Genomic DNA, 17,822 nt, shown 5'->3' on the forward strand with positions numbered 1-17,822 from the left:
CCCCCCCCCCCCCCCCCCCCCCCCCCCCCCCCCCCCCCCCCCCCCCCCCCCCCCCCCCCCCCCCCCCCCCCCCCCCCCCCCCCCCCCCCCCCCCAGAACTAGTCGGGTCAGGCGTCTCGACGATGACGGTACCGGGAACTGTACCACTGGCAGGCACGGTCGACGTAACGGGCCCCGTGATGGTCGGGTTACCAGTCGTAATGGTGACTATGCGAAGCTCCGGCGTCTGGATGACGACGGTGCCAGGCACTGTGCCGCTAGCAGGTGTAGTAACAGTAACGGGCGCCGTGATGGTCGGGTTGCCAGTCGTGATAGTGACTGTGCCGGGAGGATTGGTCAAAGGCGTCTGGATGACAACGGTACCAGGAACTGTGCCGCTAGCAGGTGTAGTAACAGTAACAGGCGCCGTGATAGTCGGGTTGCCAGTCGTGATAGTGACTGTGCCGGGAGGATTGGTCAAAGGCGTTTGGACGATCACAGTTCCGGGCTCGGTTCCAGTAGCGGGAATCGTCTCTGTCGTGGGCGCTGTAATAGTCGGATTGCCGGTAGTAATCGTAATGGTGCCAGGATCTTGAGGACTTGGGGGAGTCTCTATGATGACCGTTCCGGGAACAGTGCCGCTGGCCGGAATCGTCTGCGTGACAGTGCCAGTGATTCCCGGGGGCCCTGTCGTCGTGAGGGTTACAGTACCAACGGCAGGTGTTTCAACCACAACGGTGCCTGGGGTTGTACCGCTCGGTGGAATCGCAGTGAACGTGGCAGGGGCAGTGATGTCCGGGTTCGGGATAGTGGTGGTGACATAGGAGGTGCATGGAGTGGTATCGGGGACGACGGTGATGTACGTGTAACAGATCTCGGAGGGGTCGACGTTATACCCGACTAGATACTTGTCAAGGGTCTCCGCAGATACGATTTGCTAGGTCGTTATGACGGCGAAAACGGACGGTAGGAACCTCATCTTGAAGGATGGGCAATCTGGGGAACTGCCTAATGTACCGTGGGAAGGGCTGGGAGGAGGTGATTGACTGATCTCGGTGGTGATCTACTACAAACCAACATCCAGCCGTTGGCGCCTTTATAGTAAATGACTATATTCTCACGATGAACGAAAATCAGATCGTGCTCAATAACATTCCCGCCAGTGGCATTGGGGACTCTCAGCTTGACGCGACTGAAGCCGTCTCCCCCGCGTCGAAATTCAACTTGGTATTTAATGTCACGCACATTCCCGAACAAGGGACATTTTCTGCGGTTTTGTGGCGATGCTGGTGGCGGGAGTGGAGCGCCAAGTGAGTGATGGAGCGCGAGTGTTCCTAAAGTTGTGTTGATGACTGGAGTCCTGGACAAGGGAGCCTGATCACAAGTACCAGATCGACATTTTCAAGTTAGACTACTGAGACATGGCTGCTCGCTTAACCTCGTCTGCCGCAATCGCCAAAGCAATTGGCCACGGAACGCCCTTGATTTCCAATTGTCTCAGTACTAGGGATTACAACAAGCCACTGTTTTAACGTGTGTCCAGCGGCTGGAAGCCGGGTGATTCTGAACTTGGCAACAGAATCAACGTCCAATGCCCCTAGAGTCCTGCTGAACCGATGACCGTAGCTAGGAAACAATGAGCGTGAAAAGCGTAGTTTCATCATGCCGACGAATGCCGGCTGAACTTGGGCTGGTAGTCTGTGAAGAGCCGAGAAGTGGTCTGCGAGTAAAGGAACACTGTGGAGACTGGAGACTCAACCGCACGGAGAATCGAAAAGACGTGAGGCTGCATGAGTGAGAGAGGGATCAGAGTCATCAGACTCGCCACGCGACGCATGCCTGCCCCTGCTTCCGCGAGTATGCAGCCTGCATTCATGTTCCATACTGACACATAGGACACCGGTACAGGAAATAAGCGACCCATTGGAATTCTATGCTAGTAAGCGCCAGACGTCTGGCATAAGTATCTCCGCGCGGAGAAGAAGTGAATCTTGGCGCGCCCACCTTACTCGAATCAAGGGCATGGGAATGTTTGTTTGGGGGGAAAAACCTTGAAGGAATGTTCGTGTTTTGATCCATTCGCCTGCTTTGGATCTACTTGGTAGGTAGGCTGGGAGAGAGCTCCTTGTTTAGGTAACAGCTCTCTCATATATAATAATCCAGGCCCTTTTCCATCTTAGCTTGGAAGGGCAGCCGGAAAGATCCAACCGCCCAGTTTCTCACTTTCAGTCATTCGTTTGATTCACCCCATCGCCCTCCACCACGCTCACTTTTTGGAATTTTCAACCTGTCCCTACCAGCACCCAAGCCTCCGTCGAGATGAAGAGCGTTCTATCCTGCACTTCTGCCGTTGCTCTCTGGGGAGTTTTACTGGCCCCAGTACAAGCTGTTTCCTACACGACCTCTACAGTCACCGAATGCTTCCCGAACGCTCCTGGGCTTCCGACTCCGGGCTTGGGACCCGCTCCGACTGGTCGTGAATGCCGCATGCCCATCTCCAGATGTGGTGCCTGCGACTGCAGCTCGTGCGCCCACACGACCACGTACACGACCAGCTTCCCGGCCTTCTGCGCGAGTGGCCTCACCGACGTTATGTACACCGTCACGGAAGTTCGTTCGGGCATGGCCAAGCCCCCCGTCATCACCAGCCGCCCTAGTGTCCCAGAGGGCTTCACCGTCGCGGAGGAGACGTGCACCGTCTGCGGTGACGAGCCGATCACCCGCACCATGACATGTCCTGTTGACGGGGCGCCTTATGTGCCTGTCGAGACGGCCGTTGCAAAGCATCTGGAGAGTGCGGCGGACCACAAAGACGAGACCGACACCTACGAGGCAAGACCTTCTGATGTCTTATTTGCCGCCGCCCCGGGTCAACTTGTGCGAGATGCTGCACTGGCCATTGTTGCCATGCTGGCCGCGTTTTAGAAAGGCTCCCGGCATGTTGGAAACTGGCCCTGCTGGTTCGCCTTGTGGATTTCCCCCCCTTGTTTTCCCTCGAGATGGATAGTCCGGGCACTTAGTTTCCACCGAGTTGCTGAGCTGGAATCTCAACATACCCATGGAGCAGTGGAGGGCAGATTCCGTAGTTGCGTTACTCAGATTTATTTAGTCAATACATGCAAGGAATGAACATTCTTAGTGTGTGTGCTAGCCTGTGGCCGTCAGAAGAAGACCATGCGAGATGATCGACCTACATGTAAGCGCGTCCGACAGGTCCACCTGTGCGCACGGCCGCGATATTTGTGATTGCAACCTCTTTTCCCCTGAGCCTATGCGGAGCCCTCAAAAGGTGCATGGCCCAGCGACCGTCCTGCCCCAGGGCACGCACACAACCATCCGATGCGCCGCGTTGTATTGAGAGCCAGCCCCAAGCGGCTGTCTAGTCCTCTTGAATATCCAAGTCATGATCAAGGGACCTCTCGTTTGCGTATATTATTGCTTTCATGTTCTTTCGGTAGTCTTGTCACGGCGCTGTGTAGATGGGTGCTTGCTTTTACAAAGACCCAGTATAGCCTCGGTTGTCTAATCGGGGGTTAGTTTTTGGGTGTCCTTTTTAGGTCTTTTGGCGCTTCGATATCTTGGGTTCCTGCTGTGTGTTCTTGAACCGAACTCAATTGTATTCCCACTCGGTTTGGCCACGATTAATCTGCAGGTGCAGGGTAGGTATTACGGCTGATCATAGGGTTGCTTGAAGTGATGAATGAATCAACATATGAGTGGTCAGGATCAGTGGGTCCTGAGAAGGGTTGGGTTGGCCCCGCAATGTTCCCTCAGTCGAGTCCGCCTCCGAGTCGAGTTAAACCCCGAGACTTTTATTCAATGCTCCGGGCTAGTTCGCTTTCGAGCGTGACCTAGAATCCAACTTCAAGCGACAGAATAACACGTTGACAAGCAGCGGAATTTTTTATCCCTGAATAGCGAAGTGCACGGGGCTTCTTGAAGTTCTTATATCACGTTGACAAAGGGCGCAAACACTCCTATGCCGGAGAGCGCACCGGCTCCCTTACCTGTTAGTTTGCACCTCGCCCGTCAGCGTCCTCTTAATGTAGCTAAAATACCTAAAACTAACATTCAACTCCTGATCCAGTACACAATAACCCGTCAGTCGCCAATGGCAATTGCCAGACACTTGGGGGCGGCACTTTTGCGGTCGGGATATCTTTGCAGGGTAATTGACTTCGCACAGCGCTGCAGCATATCCGTCCCTGATACCGGTTGTCGGCTCATCCTTATCCAAGCGAGCGCCCAAAGATCCTCCCAAATGCAGCGTCTGGAGGGACGCCCGTCTCCTAGTGATGCGGGTGCTCGATGGACACAGACGCGTGAAAAAAAGGGGGTCGAGGAGGCCTCGTCTCTCGCGTCCTATGACCCTATCTAGCAGCCGGTACACCATTGGGTTATATCGCCTCTTTGCTAGCCCGGAGTGTTGATCGTAGCCTTTATATCGAGGTGACCAACCTGCAAATTGTCACTATCGGAGGGCCACCGCCTCATCATCTATATACGTCCTCGCCGCTTCCCATGGCAGGCTGCGTGCCGTGACGCTGCCATACGATGACCCGAACGAGGCGTGCTAGAGTTCCTGAGCCTAGGTGCTGGGGTACTTTTGGATTTGCGTGTATAGTGTATACCATGGTCCACACATCAATGTCAGTCTCGCGCGTGACATCTTTAGCCAGCCTTCTGATTTCGCTTTCATATGGCTCGAATTCAGTATCAAACGATTGCAGAAAGGCGTTTGTTAATTGCTTGTGCCCTGCCGTGGATCAGCTTGCATTGCCACAACTTGACGCTATTTGCCGGTCTACACACATGGTCTTTGAATTACTTCAACCACTTGCTTACAGCAGAGAACGATGGAAGCATGAAAGTCGCAAAGCGCTTTTTGCAGTCGTGTAGAGGCTGGGTAGAGTGCTTGATATTCGGCGAATCGCGGACAGTGACTGCTAAAAAACATGAAAAGACCGGAGAGGGCTTCGAAGTATGATGTGTAATTGACCGCGGTCTAGTGGGAATGGGTCAGCCCAGAAAAGCTCAAGGACCAGCACGAATCCTCACGAGCAGCGCGAGCTTGACGCTCCCCCAGACTAAGGCTGCAATGTCTGGTTTAGAGGAAACTAAGGTGTCGACGATGCTCGAGAATGCCTGGACAGACTGTAAGACGGAAATCAGGCGGGCTGCGACGCCACGGCCTTTTCTGAGTTGGTGTTCCTGTTGCAGTTGGGCCGTGAATATCATGGCCGTCTCTGGATCGCGTACGGCCCCGAGGCGAAATAATCTGCCGCGTTGATCTTTGGTCAACACGCTGTGGAAGTCATTTATGGCATTTTCGAGAGCTTCCTACACAGTCTCCAATACCCTTGGCTATCAAGTATCTTATTTATTTCGTCCACTAAGTACATGCTTTCCCGTCCGGGCCTCATTGCAGTACCACGGTCGCTCCCCGCCCAGTTTCTTCGGCTAGCTCCGCCGGCAAGGACAGCAACTCTGCTCTAGCCAGCCTTTCGTCGAACTCCTCGGCATGTTCAAAATCAACCAGACGCATGCCGCTTCCAGAAACACTGTCAACGAGGAAGTTATGCCGATTCACGTCACCATGAATCAGCCCCAGCCGATACAGTCTGCGAAGTAGCGCCTCACAGTTGGTCAAGTCGTCGACACAGGCCGACCTTCCATGCACCTTTTGCAGCAAGAAACCCATGGTTCTACCGTTCTCAGTCAAATGGCCGAGGAACTTAGGTGCAATGGGAGACTCGTTGGGATGTTGGCCATGATGACGTGCCATTATCGAGTACGCCCACGTCTCGCGCTCAATCCGAGCTATGTCCCATTTAAAGCATGCGATCTTGGCGATGGCAGGTGCGCCATCATATTGGACCTCATGCACTCCCGAGCGGAAACGCCTCGTTCTCTCCAAGCTCAACACATCGACGTGCAGTTCATGCCAGGTTGTCTGGATCTCGGGCAGTGGGTCCGTAGAGATGATTGACGTGAGGGAGCCATCCTCGTCCCGCGAGATAGTCATAGTGGTCCACGGCGAGTCGGGAAGGTTTGGCAACCTGGGAATGAGGAGATAGGGCCGACACATAGTATCGTCGTCGAATACGCCCGAGGAGATTGTGAGATAGTGGACTCTTCGGCCCACCCGGAGACGATAGTATCCACTTTCATCGTCTATGCACTGACAGAGAATTTCGATGTCTGATTTCGGCAGTATCGTCATGATAGGTCTGGCAAGTTACTCTCTGCCCGTCGCAATTTTGTGTTGCGGTTCTGCCAGATGCAATTTTGTATTGCAGTTGAGAGGTGCATACAGCCCGAGTGGGATGTCTGAAAAAATATGCGCTTACCTGGCGCCGGACTCGAGCGGCGAGCCCGTGGCATACAGTAGCACCGTGCTCGGGTATCACCTGCAACTCACCAAGGTGGCAAGGTCGCCCTAATACCAGAAATTTTGGGCTTAAGATTTAACCGCCGGCCGAGTAGGTCCCCGGTGAGCGCTATTAGGTCGGTTGCTATCAGAAACTATTATTTGGAACATAACCGGCTATACGACTAGCAATGGCGCCTAAGGGTGGCCAATCACTACGCAACTTGGACAGTGCAAGCCCCGCCACGCCGGCGAGGAGCCAAGCTCTTCGCTGGGCGCTATTCAGGTCGGTTGGTAACTTGGTATCAGAACTAGGACTACGTGAAACATGACCGACGATACAGCCAGTAAAAGCACCTGAGGGTGGCCAACACTATGGAACATTCGCAGCGCAAGTCCCTCTTGTTGCGGGTGACGATAAACATAAAAGACTCGGAAAGGTCCCCTCGAGGTTATCTCGTCGTCCCACTAGATTATCATTAACGCCTGCTTGGCTGGTAAATTGTCTCCTTAGGTATGAAAGTCAACATCCATCCGCGAAGTTGATCGCCCTAATATTTGATCAAGGATTAGAGCCGTATCATTTCAACTGCCGTCCTCTTCCTCGCTACGCTAGCATACCACTCCACCTTTGATCCGTTCACGACAATCGTCCACTCATTAACCCCTCGTCGACCTCGATCATGTGCATTCAATATTATCACCTGTACCAATGTGGACGCAGACAGAAGGGAGAATTCGTGCAGTGCGACCGATTGTACGACAGTCAATCTAACTTGCAGTGCTCGCGGACGGACAGAGAGGACAAGGTATCGCGCAACTATTGTCCCAAACACCTTCCAAAGGAAGACAAGGCTAGAACAGAATATCGGGGTCGGCATGCTAGGAACTGAGCTGGGTGTCAGTCGGACAAGTAGCAGCACGAGGCTGGGAGTGGGTTAGATATGTTGATGTGGCAGAGTGGGCAGTGAGAACGCAGCAGCAATCTGGAGTTAATTATTGGCCGGAATGCAGTCAGTGTTTCATGTTGAGTTTCGCCATCGTCCCTAGAGCTGCTGTCTAAGTTAGCTTTTCGTACTGAAACTGTCCAGTTTCAATCATTTCCTGTCGCCAATTCAGGAACCAATTGCCGTGCGCCGTAGCAGTGCTTGATGTGATCTAAGAATGACTCTTTCGACCAGGCCCGCCTTTCCAAGCCGAGCAGTACCCGCTGTGGCTCACAGTTCGGAGGCACCACAGTCGCAAGCACATCCCGAGGTAAGCGCAGAGAGTCGTATTGGCGGAGGGTAACTTCGCAGCCTCGGCACCACAGACCGTCCTCGACCCTGCCTGACTTTGAGAGTGAAGAGAACAGAATGGAAGCCACGCCAAAGAAGTTATCAGTCGGAATATTGCCCTGGCTTGGCAGTAGCAGCAAGTCCTGACCTTGGGATACCGCTGGCTCGCCCTGGAGGTACCGACCCTTGACAAGGAGTCTTGTGGACTTGCATCTCCTCGCCATAGCGTGTGCTAGTTTTTCCGCGGATCCTTGTACCACAAGTCCAAGAGCTCTCGCTGCCTTTACGCTAACAAGCCTGCAGTGTTCCGGTGCAGGGTTGGCGGATATGCCATATTTGCCAGGGATAACGTAAAAGGTACGTAGCCTTTGAAGATGCCGCTCCGAGAGACCAAAATATCTCTTTGCTTCCTTAGGTAAAAGCATCCGTAATGACGGATTGTAACGGAGGCATTCCCAGCAGCATCTCTCGCAGGTCGGAAGGAATAGAAACGCGCCGTATTCGATGCAAGTTGCGCACCGTTCCGTTCGCAAAGCGGTGTGGAGTTCAGCGACGGAATGAAGATCGATCAGGCCTACCCTGCCCAACGCCAAAAGCACCTGTGGAGCAAACGCAACCAGGTCTCGATATGCACGATGCGATTGAACGAACGTGTCGCCTCGGAAAGAAACCCTTGCGAAACGTGAAATCGACTGAATATCGAGCATATCAAGGAGAGTTGACATGATTTCCGGCGGAAGACGATCGAGGCTGGTAAGTGACGAGACACGATTGGTCCAGACACGGTCAGCCAGCGTTGAATCTGGAGATTGTGGCGGGCTGGTGATCGTGATCATGGCTCTGAGGAGGTGGCGGGGACGATGGGATAGGCGAGAAATGAGTATTTCCGGCTCGAGGGAAGGATTCGACATCGTCGGCGCAGTTTCTTGAGGAGTTGAGAAGGGCGAATAAAACGCGTGCAGTCCTTGCGAGTCGCAAATACCTTCTCTATGCCCACCCGCAGGAAAAACGCCGGACACGAAAATCACGTGCCAACGCGTAATAATTGTCACGTGATTATTGCATTTAGCCACGTGATGAGCCACATTCGCGACGGCAAGTTCAGCCGTTCATAACAGGGACCGTCGCAAAGTACTAGAACCTACGTCTATGAGGGATCCAAATGTATAGCGGGTGTAGTTGGGGACAGCTGGTCGTGTGTACAGTAAACACAGCGAATGGGGCGTTGCGGTATATCTTCGGCGCTTCGGCTGAAGCCCTTATTAGTGAGGCTGAACGAACTTGTCTGAGACTACCGTATCCTCTCGACAAAGTCGCTAGCGCTGGTGTATAAGATCTAGCCTTTTGTAGTTTAGTGTCATACAGCCTTAGCTATGCGAAGGTGCAGACCTGACACAGCCCTGTGCAATGCTCAGGCCTCACAGAGCAACAACTCTGCTCAATTGGCACCACTTATAGCAGGGATCGTGGTCAGCCAAGACAAACCAGCGCTAGCGACTTTGTCGAGAGGATACGGTACTCCACTTCAGCTCCTTTGCTCATGAAGACGAAGATATGAACAGATCCAAGCATCCGACTCTAATCCCCGGAACTTGCCACTGGATCCGCACCCACAACGCATTTCTGTCATGGCTCGAGAAAAGCAGCAATGCACTTCTTTGGCTGACAGGCCATCCAGGCTGTGGCAAGACAATGCTATCGGTTTCTTTGGCCAAGTACTTCGGCGAATCTTGGGCCGGCAAGAAGTCCCACAACGTGCTCTTCCACTTTTACGACAGCATATATGGCAAACAGACGGATGCTAAAATAGTACTCATCAGCCTGATCTTTTAGATCATAAATCGCCGACGTTCTCTGATCCAATACGTTCGTCGAGTATTTGAGGTATAAGGACAAAGTATGACGCGATCATTCTCCTTTCTCTGGGCCATCATATCGAGGTGGCCAACCTGCGACTTGTCGCTATCGGAGGGCCACCACACCCTGGATTCTGGCAAATGTAACGTTGATCACCGTGTCCTGGACGATATCCTTCCTCGATATATGCGCTTCCCGCACGAGGCAAGGCACCTCACACCCTGGTCGATGGAGTGTCCGCCTGGACAAGGCCATGTAGATCGCCACTGCGAGCGTCTATATACGTCCTCGCTTCCCATAGCAGGCTGTGTGCCTCCGGTCTGATCACCGCGCACGGCATCATCATGTCCAACCAAGGCGAACACGTCCACCCAGTGCTGGCCGAGGACATGTCCTCGGACAGTGGCAAGCCCGGCAAGCTCGGAACCTTTATCGAATATGCTGAGAAGCCTACTTCCTCGGGCGACTTCCCACCTGTCGACTGGTACGAGCGCCTCAAGGCCGAGTACACGGGGCAGCATGCTGGCGAGACATTCCCCGCCGGGTGTGACCCTAATCGCATGGCCCAAGCCATCCTGACGCTGAACGAGACCGAGTCGGTCAAGGTCCTCGAGGAACTCCTTGAAACCCAGAGGGACGACTACACCATTGACCAGAGGATGCTTGCTCGCGTGCGCGAGCTCATCCAGGGCCACGAAGCATGCGAGATGGAGCAGGGCGAGTGGTCGTACGAGGTCTGCAAACGAGCTGGCCTGTATCGTAACTGGTCACCCTATGCGGAGGTGCGTGCCGTGACGCTGCCATACGATGACCCGAACGAGGCGTGCGAGAGCTTCCGAGCCTATGTGCTGGGGTACTTTTGGGTTTGCGTGTGTACCATGGTCAACACATGTGAGTACCTTGAGCTTCACTACTCGAACGGAAATCGTTTACACTGCACAGTCTTCTCCCCCCGTCAGCCTGGGATCTCGATCCCAGGCTCCGTCGTCCAGCTGCTGCTCGTCCCCATGGGCCGTGGCATGGCCTGGCTCCTGCCCGACTGGGGCTTCCGCTTCCGCGGCACACGGTATACGATCAACCCGGGTCCTTGGACGAGCAAGGAGCAGCTTTTTGCCACCATCATCTTCACGGGTGCCTCCAGCATCGGCAACTTCACCGGCCTCCTCGTGCTGCGCATGCCCGTCTTCTTCAACCAGCGCTGGGCCACGTTCGGCAAGGGCGTGAGCTTCAGTTGGTGGGGAAACGATGAGCCGAGGGCGGGCGTGGACTTTCAGCTGTACAATAACAATGCGTCGCTGTACAAGGTGCCAGAGGGCGGGTTTGGGCTGGCCCCAGAGGACTATCCGAGGGGGTGGTGAGCTCTTGGGTTGAGCCTGCGTATTGATTCGGTGGTTAATAACACACTCTGCACGAACCAGCCCTCCCTCGCGCAAACCTCAAGCCGAAGGGGGCTTTTGTCAGGCGTGGAATGAAACGGGCGAATCATCTTACACCAAGACCTTGATCTGGCGTAAAGCCTCCGTTCGATAGTGGCTATCGTAAGCACACCTGCATACAGGCTGCAGCACACTTCCCCAAGTTTCCCTTGCTGCTTTGACATCTCGGGGTGGCTCGGCGACCATGAAGGGCGAGATGCCAAATCCGCCCAAATACTCGAGGGCCAATGTGTATATATATGTCGGAAGATAACACTGAGGCTACGAAACATCATCACAGAAACCACATGCACTATTCAGTACTCATCAGACTTCAAGAACCTCCTCTTCCCAAACGAACAATGACCAGCACCCGCATGGACCCCGAGCTCCTCGCCCATCTGGGCGCCAACCCTCGACTCTTCAACGTCCCCGCGAAGCAAGACAACGAGACAATCGAACAGTCCTGAGCTCGCTTCGGTGGCATCCTCGGCAATTTCATCAACCAACAGGCCCCCGTCTCCCCTCTCATCGTCGAGAAGCGGCACACCATCACGTCCTTTGACGGCGCCGCGCTCACCATCCACGAATTCAAGCTGGCCAAGGACGACGTGCACTTTGTCGAGCGAGACCCCCAACCCGCCTTCCTCTTCTTCCACGGTGGCGGCATGATCAGCTGTCCCGTCGACACCGTCTACCGCCCCGCCATGGCCAACTTTGCGCTCGAGATGGGCGTCCGCACCTTTGCCGTCGAGTATCGCCTCGCACCGGAACATCCCCATCCCACACAGCCCGAGGACTGCTACGCCGCAACCCAGTGGCTCTCGGACAATGCTGCCTCGCTGAGCATTGACCCCGCGCGCATCGGCGTCGTCGGCGACAGCGCAGGCGGCAACATTGCCGCCGCTGTCACACTCATGGCCAGGGACAGACAGCTCGACCCGCCCCTCGCCAAGCAGATGCTCATCTACCCCATGCTCGACGACCGGGCGCGTGAGAGGTTTTTCGATCCCAAGAGTGCCCGCGATCAGTCACAGATCACCTTCCGCGACGACTTTGACCAGTTCTGGAACCACTATCTCGGCCAGGGGCGACGCGGCGCAGACGATGTCTCTCCGTACGCGGCGCCCGGACGCGCCGAGGATTTGAGGGGGTTGCCTAGTGCGTATGTCGAGGTGGGCGCGCTGGATCCGTTCCGGGACGAGACGATGGAGTATGCGACGCGGTTGGCACGTCGTGATGTCGAGGTCGAGCTACATGTGTATGCGGGCGTGTCGCATGGCTTTGATATCGCCGGGCCCAAGATTGGTATTACGAGGAATGCGGTGGAAAACAGGCGGAGGGCTGTGCAGGCGATGTGATGGTCAATGGATGGGACTTGGGGACAGAATAGTGGGAAGATGTCTGTACAATGGGCAGGGCTTCTCAAGACTGCATGCTAGAATGAATTGCGGACCGTATAGGAAGAGAGTGCTGTATATTTGGTTCAGTATCAAGACTTGAAATGCCACGGAATGTTCACAACTATCATACCGACGCACTTGCTGGCCACAGCAAAGTGCGGTGCTAGTCTACCATGACTCATGAGGCTGTCGTGGGAGGACTAGTCGACCCGACTACCCTCTTCGGAGCCGGGGTGGACAGAATGGGAGTCCCGTCTGACCAATTGGCATGTTATCATCATATGTCCGTGTTTGTTCCAGGAAGTATGGTCGAAACCTATCGCTCTCTACCTCGAGGACGTAGCTGTCAAGCAAGGCCTGTCCTAGCAAACCGAGAAGCTTCACCACGGCTCAATGGATCTGATGATTGGACACACGAGACCTTTTGCCCTCCAGAGAAAGTTCCTACTACGAACGTACTGTAAAAGCTGGGCATGTGGGGAGTGAATGAATACCAATGCGAAGAGGCGGATGTCATTGATGACGACTCGTCACATTGTCGCGGTCATGGACTGTGGGTATCGGAATTGCGTTCACCGCGTGGACACTATCTCCGATCGTACCAAATACAAGTGCTTTGAACTCACTACGAAGCAGCCCGGAAACACGACATGCCGTTAAATCCGGAGACAAACGTGAAAAGAGGAAATGGTGTAAATAAATCGTGTTGTGAGAGGCCTCATCCAGGCGAACACAAATCGCTCGCCTGCACAAAGCCAGCACCGTGGATGATATTTATATCAGACTGATCCCCTGACTCACTTCAAGGGCCCCTTCATTCTCTATCACTCATCCACTCATCCATCCACCATGTCTGCGAAGCGCATCATCCTCATCACGGGCGCCAACTCGGGCATCGGGTTCTGCGCAGCCAAGCTCCTCTCCTCCTCCGGAGAGAACCACGTTCTCCTCGGCTCACGCTCCGCCGAGAAAGGCCAGGTTGCCTTGGACGCCATCAAGGCCGACCAGCCATCAGCCTCCCTCAGCCTCCTCCAGCTGGATGTCACGTCAGACGACTCGGTGGCCGCCGCCGTGAAGACTGTGGAGCGTGACTATGGCAGACTCGATGTGCTCATCAACAACGCCGGCATCGCTGAGAAAAACCGTCTCAGCGAAGAGCGCAAGATCACCTCCCGGGAGGACTTCGACCACATCCTCAACACCAACGTCACCAGCGTGTACGTCCTAACCTGTGCCATGGAGGCTCTGCTCAAAAAGGGCCGGGACCCCTTGGTCCTGAACGTCACCTCCATGCTGGGCTCGGTCGCCCAGCGCGCCGACCACGACTCGTCCGCGGCGACCGTCGCGTACCACGCCTACCGCGCCAGCAAGGCGGCCTTGAACATGATCGCCATGCAACTCCGGTGGGACTTTCGCGACTGGGCACGCGTCTGTGTGCTCTGCCCCGGGTTCGTGGTGAGCAACCTCTCGGGCCCAGAGGATATCGAATACAGGAAGCAGAATGGCGCAGGAGACCCGATGGACAGTGCGAGGGCTATGGAGCGCATCGTCCGAGGGGAAAGGGATGCGGAGATGGGCAGTCTCATGGAGGCGCGCGGAAGCACCAGCCCGTGGTAGGTGGTGCCATTGACGCCAGGTGGTATCTAAATCGAATCTTCGTATAACACCGAAAGCCCAAAAATGCAAAGACATGTAACAAGAAAGAACTCGATCAGTTGCCGTGGCCGTTGGTGACCGTCTCCCAGCCGCCGTCCTTGTCTGTCCTAATGACGCGAAGGATGGCCTTGGCCACCTCTTTGCCGTCGTGCTCCAGGTGTGCCGTCTCCTTGGCCCGGTTGGCGTGTTCGCTGTCCTGAATTCCACCGCTTTCCTCGCGCATGGCAATCTGTCGTTTCACCATGTCCTCGTCAAAGGCGACGTGTGCTTGCGTGGTGAAGAGCCTGTTTCGGATGTACAGCCCTTGCACCTCTGTGTGCGAGGATGTGCCCCAGCATTCGACTTTGGCGTCCTTGTCCAGCAGACCGCCGGCCGACTCGGGCGTCGGCGGCGCGACCACTTGATCCTGGTGCATCTGGTGCAGGTGCACCTCGGGCGCATGCGTGCGGAACAGGCGCTGGCCGGTGGGCGTGAGGGTGATGCTCGAGTGACCCAGCTCCCAGTCTCCCTTGGGTGACGGGCCAACTTCCGCCCCCAGCATGCGCGCCAGCAGCTGGTGGCCGAAGCACACGCCCGTGAAGGTAAAGTCGGGTTTCTTTGTCCACAGCTCTTTGAGCAGCGCCAGGAGGTCCAGGATCCACTGGTTGTTGTCGTGGGCGTCGTACATGCTGCCCGTGATGAGAAGACCGTCGAAGCCGTCAAAGTCTCGGAACTTGGGCATCTGGCCGCCTTGGTCCGTCACGACAAAGACCTGGTCCGTCTCCACGCCGAGGGGTGGGTGGTGTGCTTTCCCAGCATCGGAGAAGTGTCTGTGTACAATTTCACCAAAGGAGCCCTTCTCCGACTGGGTGTCTGGGTGCGGCTTGTCTGTCTCCAGGACCATGAGACGGATAATGTCGCTGGTGATGGTCTGTTTGTATCGTTGCAGCATACTGGCGTTCGGTCTGGATGTCGAGGTGAAGGTGAAGGCTGGCTTAATCTGGGGTGAACGGATGTGAGAGGATGACAGTGCTGAGAGGAAGGGGCGGGTCTTGAAGTTTCTGAACATCTTTCGTCTTGGGCTTGAGTTTGAACGGTTAATAAGAGTTTCATACGCGCGTCCACTGATGCACGTTGGCGGAGGCAGAAGGAGCGCCCCATTCCTCCAGAAAACGGGGAGCATTAGTAGCCGAATGTGAAAAGCTGTCTGATGGACTAATATGGAAATTGACGTCAGTTGCGATGACGAATGGACAATGGGAGGATCCGCTGTTGACTGTTTTCCATTACATGAGAAGTTGCACAGGACGAATCCGGTCTGTCCAGTATCCAGGGACCAGGCCCAGGGTTAATGATAAATCACCCACCCACAAAGAAGCTTAAAATGGCATCTGTCGACTCGCCGCTGCGCGTTCCTGGATTTGCCAAGTAATATACGTCAACAGTGCATCCTGTCCTTAATTAGTATTCAATGTCAATTTTCCGGGGAAGATGCAGAGAGAAATCGATTCCCGTAAAGGTCATTGAGGCTGAAATTTTCAGCTGCAGTGGATCCGTGTCGATCAGCAGCACAGCACTAACAGCACTAACAGCACTGACAGGCGCCAAGGCTTCACAAGGCGGAAGGTACGAACCTACATAAGCGGAGCTTCTGCTCCTCCACAGGATCATCCATCCTCATCGCTCATCATCATTGAACACGCTCATCTCACTTCATCTTCAGAACGTACCAAGGTCATTTTCGCAAGGCGGGCCACGTACTATCCGTATTTCACGCCACCGGAGATTGTGTTCCGCTCCTGAGGTAGAAGTTAGAACTGTGCTCACTGCTCAGGCGCGAAGAATTTCGTCAGTAGGCCGTTCAGCAGCGCCCCACGACATGACAGGCATCGCACCGTTCAAGGAGGTAGAGTCCGGATCTCGAGAGCCATAGTAATTTGTTTTGGATCCCCGGGTTCACTGATCTACGCTCGCTTACAGATGGTGTCATATTGCAGGGCTGGGTGCATGGGACTCGACGCAAAGGATGATATTGGACGCTGTGACTCGTCAGTAGCAAGCTACAAATTGCACGCGCGGTGGCACATCTCATTTGCGGCGAATTTCAATTCTCTCCCTGGTATCAATTGGTATCAAGCCGTCGCCCTCTTCCTCATCCTGAGAGTCGCTTTCATCGGCGGGATGCGGTTCATGCCAAACCACACATTGCGCGGTCGACTCTCCTGGTGCTCAATATCGTAGTGGAGAAGCAGGTAGGCCAGCATCATCTTAATCTCATTCGACGCAAAGAATCGGCCAGGACAAGCATTCCGGCCCAGTCCCCATCCTAGAAAATCCGGACTCGCCGTGGGAAACGCGTTGCGCGCCCTCTTGACGTAACCCTCCGTCTCGCTGACACGCGCCTCGTAGAATCGGAAGGGCTTGTACGTCTTGGGATCGGTGTAGACCGCGCTGTCCTGGAGCACCGAGTACGCCGGGACGCAGACCGAGTTGCCCTGGCGAACGTGCACGCCACTCGGGAATGTGACGCCGTCCTGGGCCACGACCTTGCGCATGAGACCGAGGCCCACGAATGAGTTCTTGCGTTGACTCTCGCGCATGGCCGAGTCGAGTTTCTCCAGCTGTGCCAGCCCGCGCTTGGACCACTGCCCATCGTGCTCTTTTAGCATATTGGCAGCTTCTTCTCTCAATTCCTCGATGATCTCGGGAGGTGCTGACGCCAAGTCCAAGAGGACGTGCGTCATGGCAAAGGTAGACGTATGGATGGCGGCAAAGTTGAGCAGCAGGACACGTTGCGCCAAAGCGCTGACCCGCCAGTTCTTGGGGTTCCCAATCGCCTTGGCCTGTTCAATGGACCACTGTAGAAAGTCATTGCGGCGCGGTACGTCGCTCTTCTCAGACGCCTGGACACCTTGTCGCAGGCCACATTGCTGCAGACGAGTCTCAATCTCGGGGGCCAGCAACTTCTCGAATTTCCGCGTGTGTATGCGGTTCGGCAGTGTGATGAGTGGCGCCACGAGGGGCTTTGCGAACCCAGGAAAACACCTCATGAGCATGGACGAGAGGGGAATGTCCTGAGCAAACGCGATGCCCATGTCCAGCACCTTTTGCTCTCGACAGAGTGGGAACCCTACGAGTGCGCGATTGGTGACGCCGCTGAGAACGTGCTGCATGCTGTCGTAAACCCCAATCTCTTTGAACTCCGGGTCGGCGCCCAAGTGTCGGTCAAAACAGTACGCAATCTCCTCCGCCAAGCCGGGGACCAGATTGGCGATTTCCTTGGTCAAAGTGCCGACGATGATGTTAGTATGGATCGGGTCGTGTGTCAGGGAGGGATCCATGGTCGTGTAGTCGGTCTGCAGGGAGTCCTGTGCCTGGTCGTGCATATTGAGCACATTGTCAGGCTGGTCCGCGAGGAACTTTGTATCCGACTGGGGCAGTAGCACAATGTTGCCGCTGTCGAGAAGGGGAAGGATGGTGGCCTGGTTCTGGTACTGGGCGTAGGACGAGTTGAGCGCCGCCTTCATGTCTTTGAAATTCCGCAGCCGGGCCTGCCACATGGGAGACCAGTCGCCTGGACGCGCGCCGACGATGGGCAAGTCTGGCAGAGCGGACGGTTTGAAGAAAAGCTGATATACGGCCCAAGCCACTATGAGCAGCAGTGGCCCGGCAATGGCTGGTCGCGACACCGCCTCCATCATGGGCGTCGTCCAGCTAAAAGATGGCATGTCGGCCATGGTATGCGGGGCGTCTTTAGTCTGCTTGCGACATCCAGAAATGGGACAAGGAGAAGGGTGCAACCCGTCCCTGAAAATGGTGGGTGGTGTTGTCAATTATATATGGCATTGGACAACGGAGCTACAGATGGCGGCCGCCGCAGCCGTCC

The 17,822-nt window shown here is 55.2% G+C and overlaps 10 protein-coding genes across 10 annotated transcripts; 4 read left to right on the forward strand and 6 right to left on the reverse strand.

The window, feature by feature from the left end:
• Nucleotides 1-99: 99 nt before the first annotated feature.
• Nucleotides 100-1,243, reverse strand: F5Z01DRAFT_691843 (uncharacterized protein; the record flags this gene model as incomplete). The annotated part of the gene is made up of 2 exons (XM_046266167.1): nt 100-879; nt 1,225-1,243. Coding segments are annotated over 2 exons (799 nt in total), but the record flags the coding sequence as incomplete, so codon positions are not given.
• A 1,055-nt stretch (nt 1,244-2,298) lies between these two features.
• Nucleotides 2,299-2,904, forward strand: F5Z01DRAFT_639104 (uncharacterized protein; the record flags this gene model as incomplete). Its single annotated transcript, XM_046262419.1, has 1 exon — nt 2,299-2,904. One exon carries the CDS (start codon nt 2,299-2,301, stop codon nt 2,902-2,904), a length of 606 nt encoding a protein of 201 aa, XP_046115418.1.
• Nucleotides 2,905-4,946: 2,042 nt separating this feature from the next.
• Nucleotides 4,947-5,308, reverse strand: F5Z01DRAFT_267855 (uncharacterized protein). The gene has a single exon (XM_046258649.1). The coding sequence runs from the start codon at nt 5,215-5,217 to the stop codon at nt 5,014-5,016; it is 204 nt and encodes a 67-aa protein (XP_046115419.1). The 5' UTR covers nt 5,218-5,308; the 3' UTR covers nt 4,947-5,013.
• Nucleotides 5,221-6,500, reverse strand: F5Z01DRAFT_662965 (alpha-galactosidase A). The gene has a single exon (XM_046263998.1). It carries the CDS (start codon nt 6,200-6,202, stop codon nt 5,399-5,401), a length of 804 nt encoding a protein of 267 aa, XP_046115420.1. The 5' UTR covers nt 6,203-6,500; the 3' UTR covers nt 5,221-5,398.
• Nucleotides 6,501-7,336: 836 nt separating this feature from the next.
• Nucleotides 7,337-8,859, reverse strand: F5Z01DRAFT_267858 (F-box domain-containing protein). The gene has a single exon (XM_046258650.1). It carries the CDS (start codon nt 8,535-8,537, stop codon nt 7,443-7,445), a length of 1,095 nt encoding a protein of 364 aa, XP_046115421.1. The 5' UTR covers nt 8,538-8,859; the 3' UTR covers nt 7,337-7,442.
• Nucleotides 8,860-9,643: 784 nt separating this feature from the next.
• F5Z01DRAFT_267860 (OPT oligopeptide transporter protein-domain-containing protein) lies at nt 9,644-11,204 on the forward strand. The gene is made up of 2 exons (XM_046258651.1): nt 9,644-10,374; nt 10,426-11,204. Exons 1-2 carry the CDS (start codon nt 9,828-9,830, stop codon nt 10,839-10,841), a joined length of 963 nt encoding a protein of 320 aa, XP_046115422.1. The 5' UTR covers nt 9,644-9,827; the 3' UTR covers nt 10,842-11,204.
• A 56-nt stretch (nt 11,205-11,260) lies between these two features.
• Nucleotides 11,261-12,259, forward strand: F5Z01DRAFT_676696 (alpha/beta hydrolase fold-domain-containing protein; the record flags this gene model as incomplete). The annotated part of the gene is made up of 2 exons (XM_046265274.1): nt 11,261-11,326; nt 11,411-12,259. 2 exons carry the CDS (start codon nt 11,261-11,263, stop codon nt 12,257-12,259), a joined length of 915 nt encoding a protein of 304 aa, XP_046115423.1.
• A 698-nt stretch (nt 12,260-12,957) lies between these two features.
• F5Z01DRAFT_267800 (uncharacterized protein) lies at nt 12,958-13,965 on the forward strand. The gene has a single exon (XM_046258647.1). It carries the CDS (start codon nt 13,151-13,153, stop codon nt 13,916-13,918), a length of 768 nt encoding a protein of 255 aa, XP_046115424.1. The 5' UTR covers nt 12,958-13,150; the 3' UTR covers nt 13,919-13,965.
• Nucleotides 13,966-14,012: 47 nt separating this feature from the next.
• On the reverse strand, nt 14,013-14,888 carry F5Z01DRAFT_683135 (class I glutamine amidotransferase-like protein; the record flags this gene model as incomplete). The annotated part of the gene is made up of 1 exon (XM_046265818.1): nt 14,013-14,888. One exon carries the CDS (start codon nt 14,886-14,888, stop codon nt 14,013-14,015), a length of 876 nt encoding a protein of 291 aa, XP_046115425.1.
• A 1,180-nt stretch (nt 14,889-16,068) lies between these two features.
• F5Z01DRAFT_627226 (cytochrome P450) lies at nt 16,069-17,637 on the reverse strand (the record flags this gene model as incomplete). Its single annotated transcript, XM_046261531.1, has 1 exon — nt 16,069-17,637. The coding sequence occupies one exon, from the start codon at nt 17,635-17,637 to the stop codon at nt 16,069-16,071; it is 1,569 nt and encodes a 522-aa protein (XP_046115426.1).
• Nucleotides 17,638-17,822: the final 185 nt, after the last annotated feature.

This window comes from Emericellopsis atlantica (genome assembly GCF_019669845.1).
Source record: "Emericellopsis atlantica unplaced genomic scaffold F5Z01scaffold_26, whole genome shotgun sequence".
Taxonomy (NCBI): domain Eukaryota; kingdom Fungi; phylum Ascomycota; class Sordariomycetes; order Hypocreales; family Bionectriaceae; genus Emericellopsis; species Emericellopsis atlantica.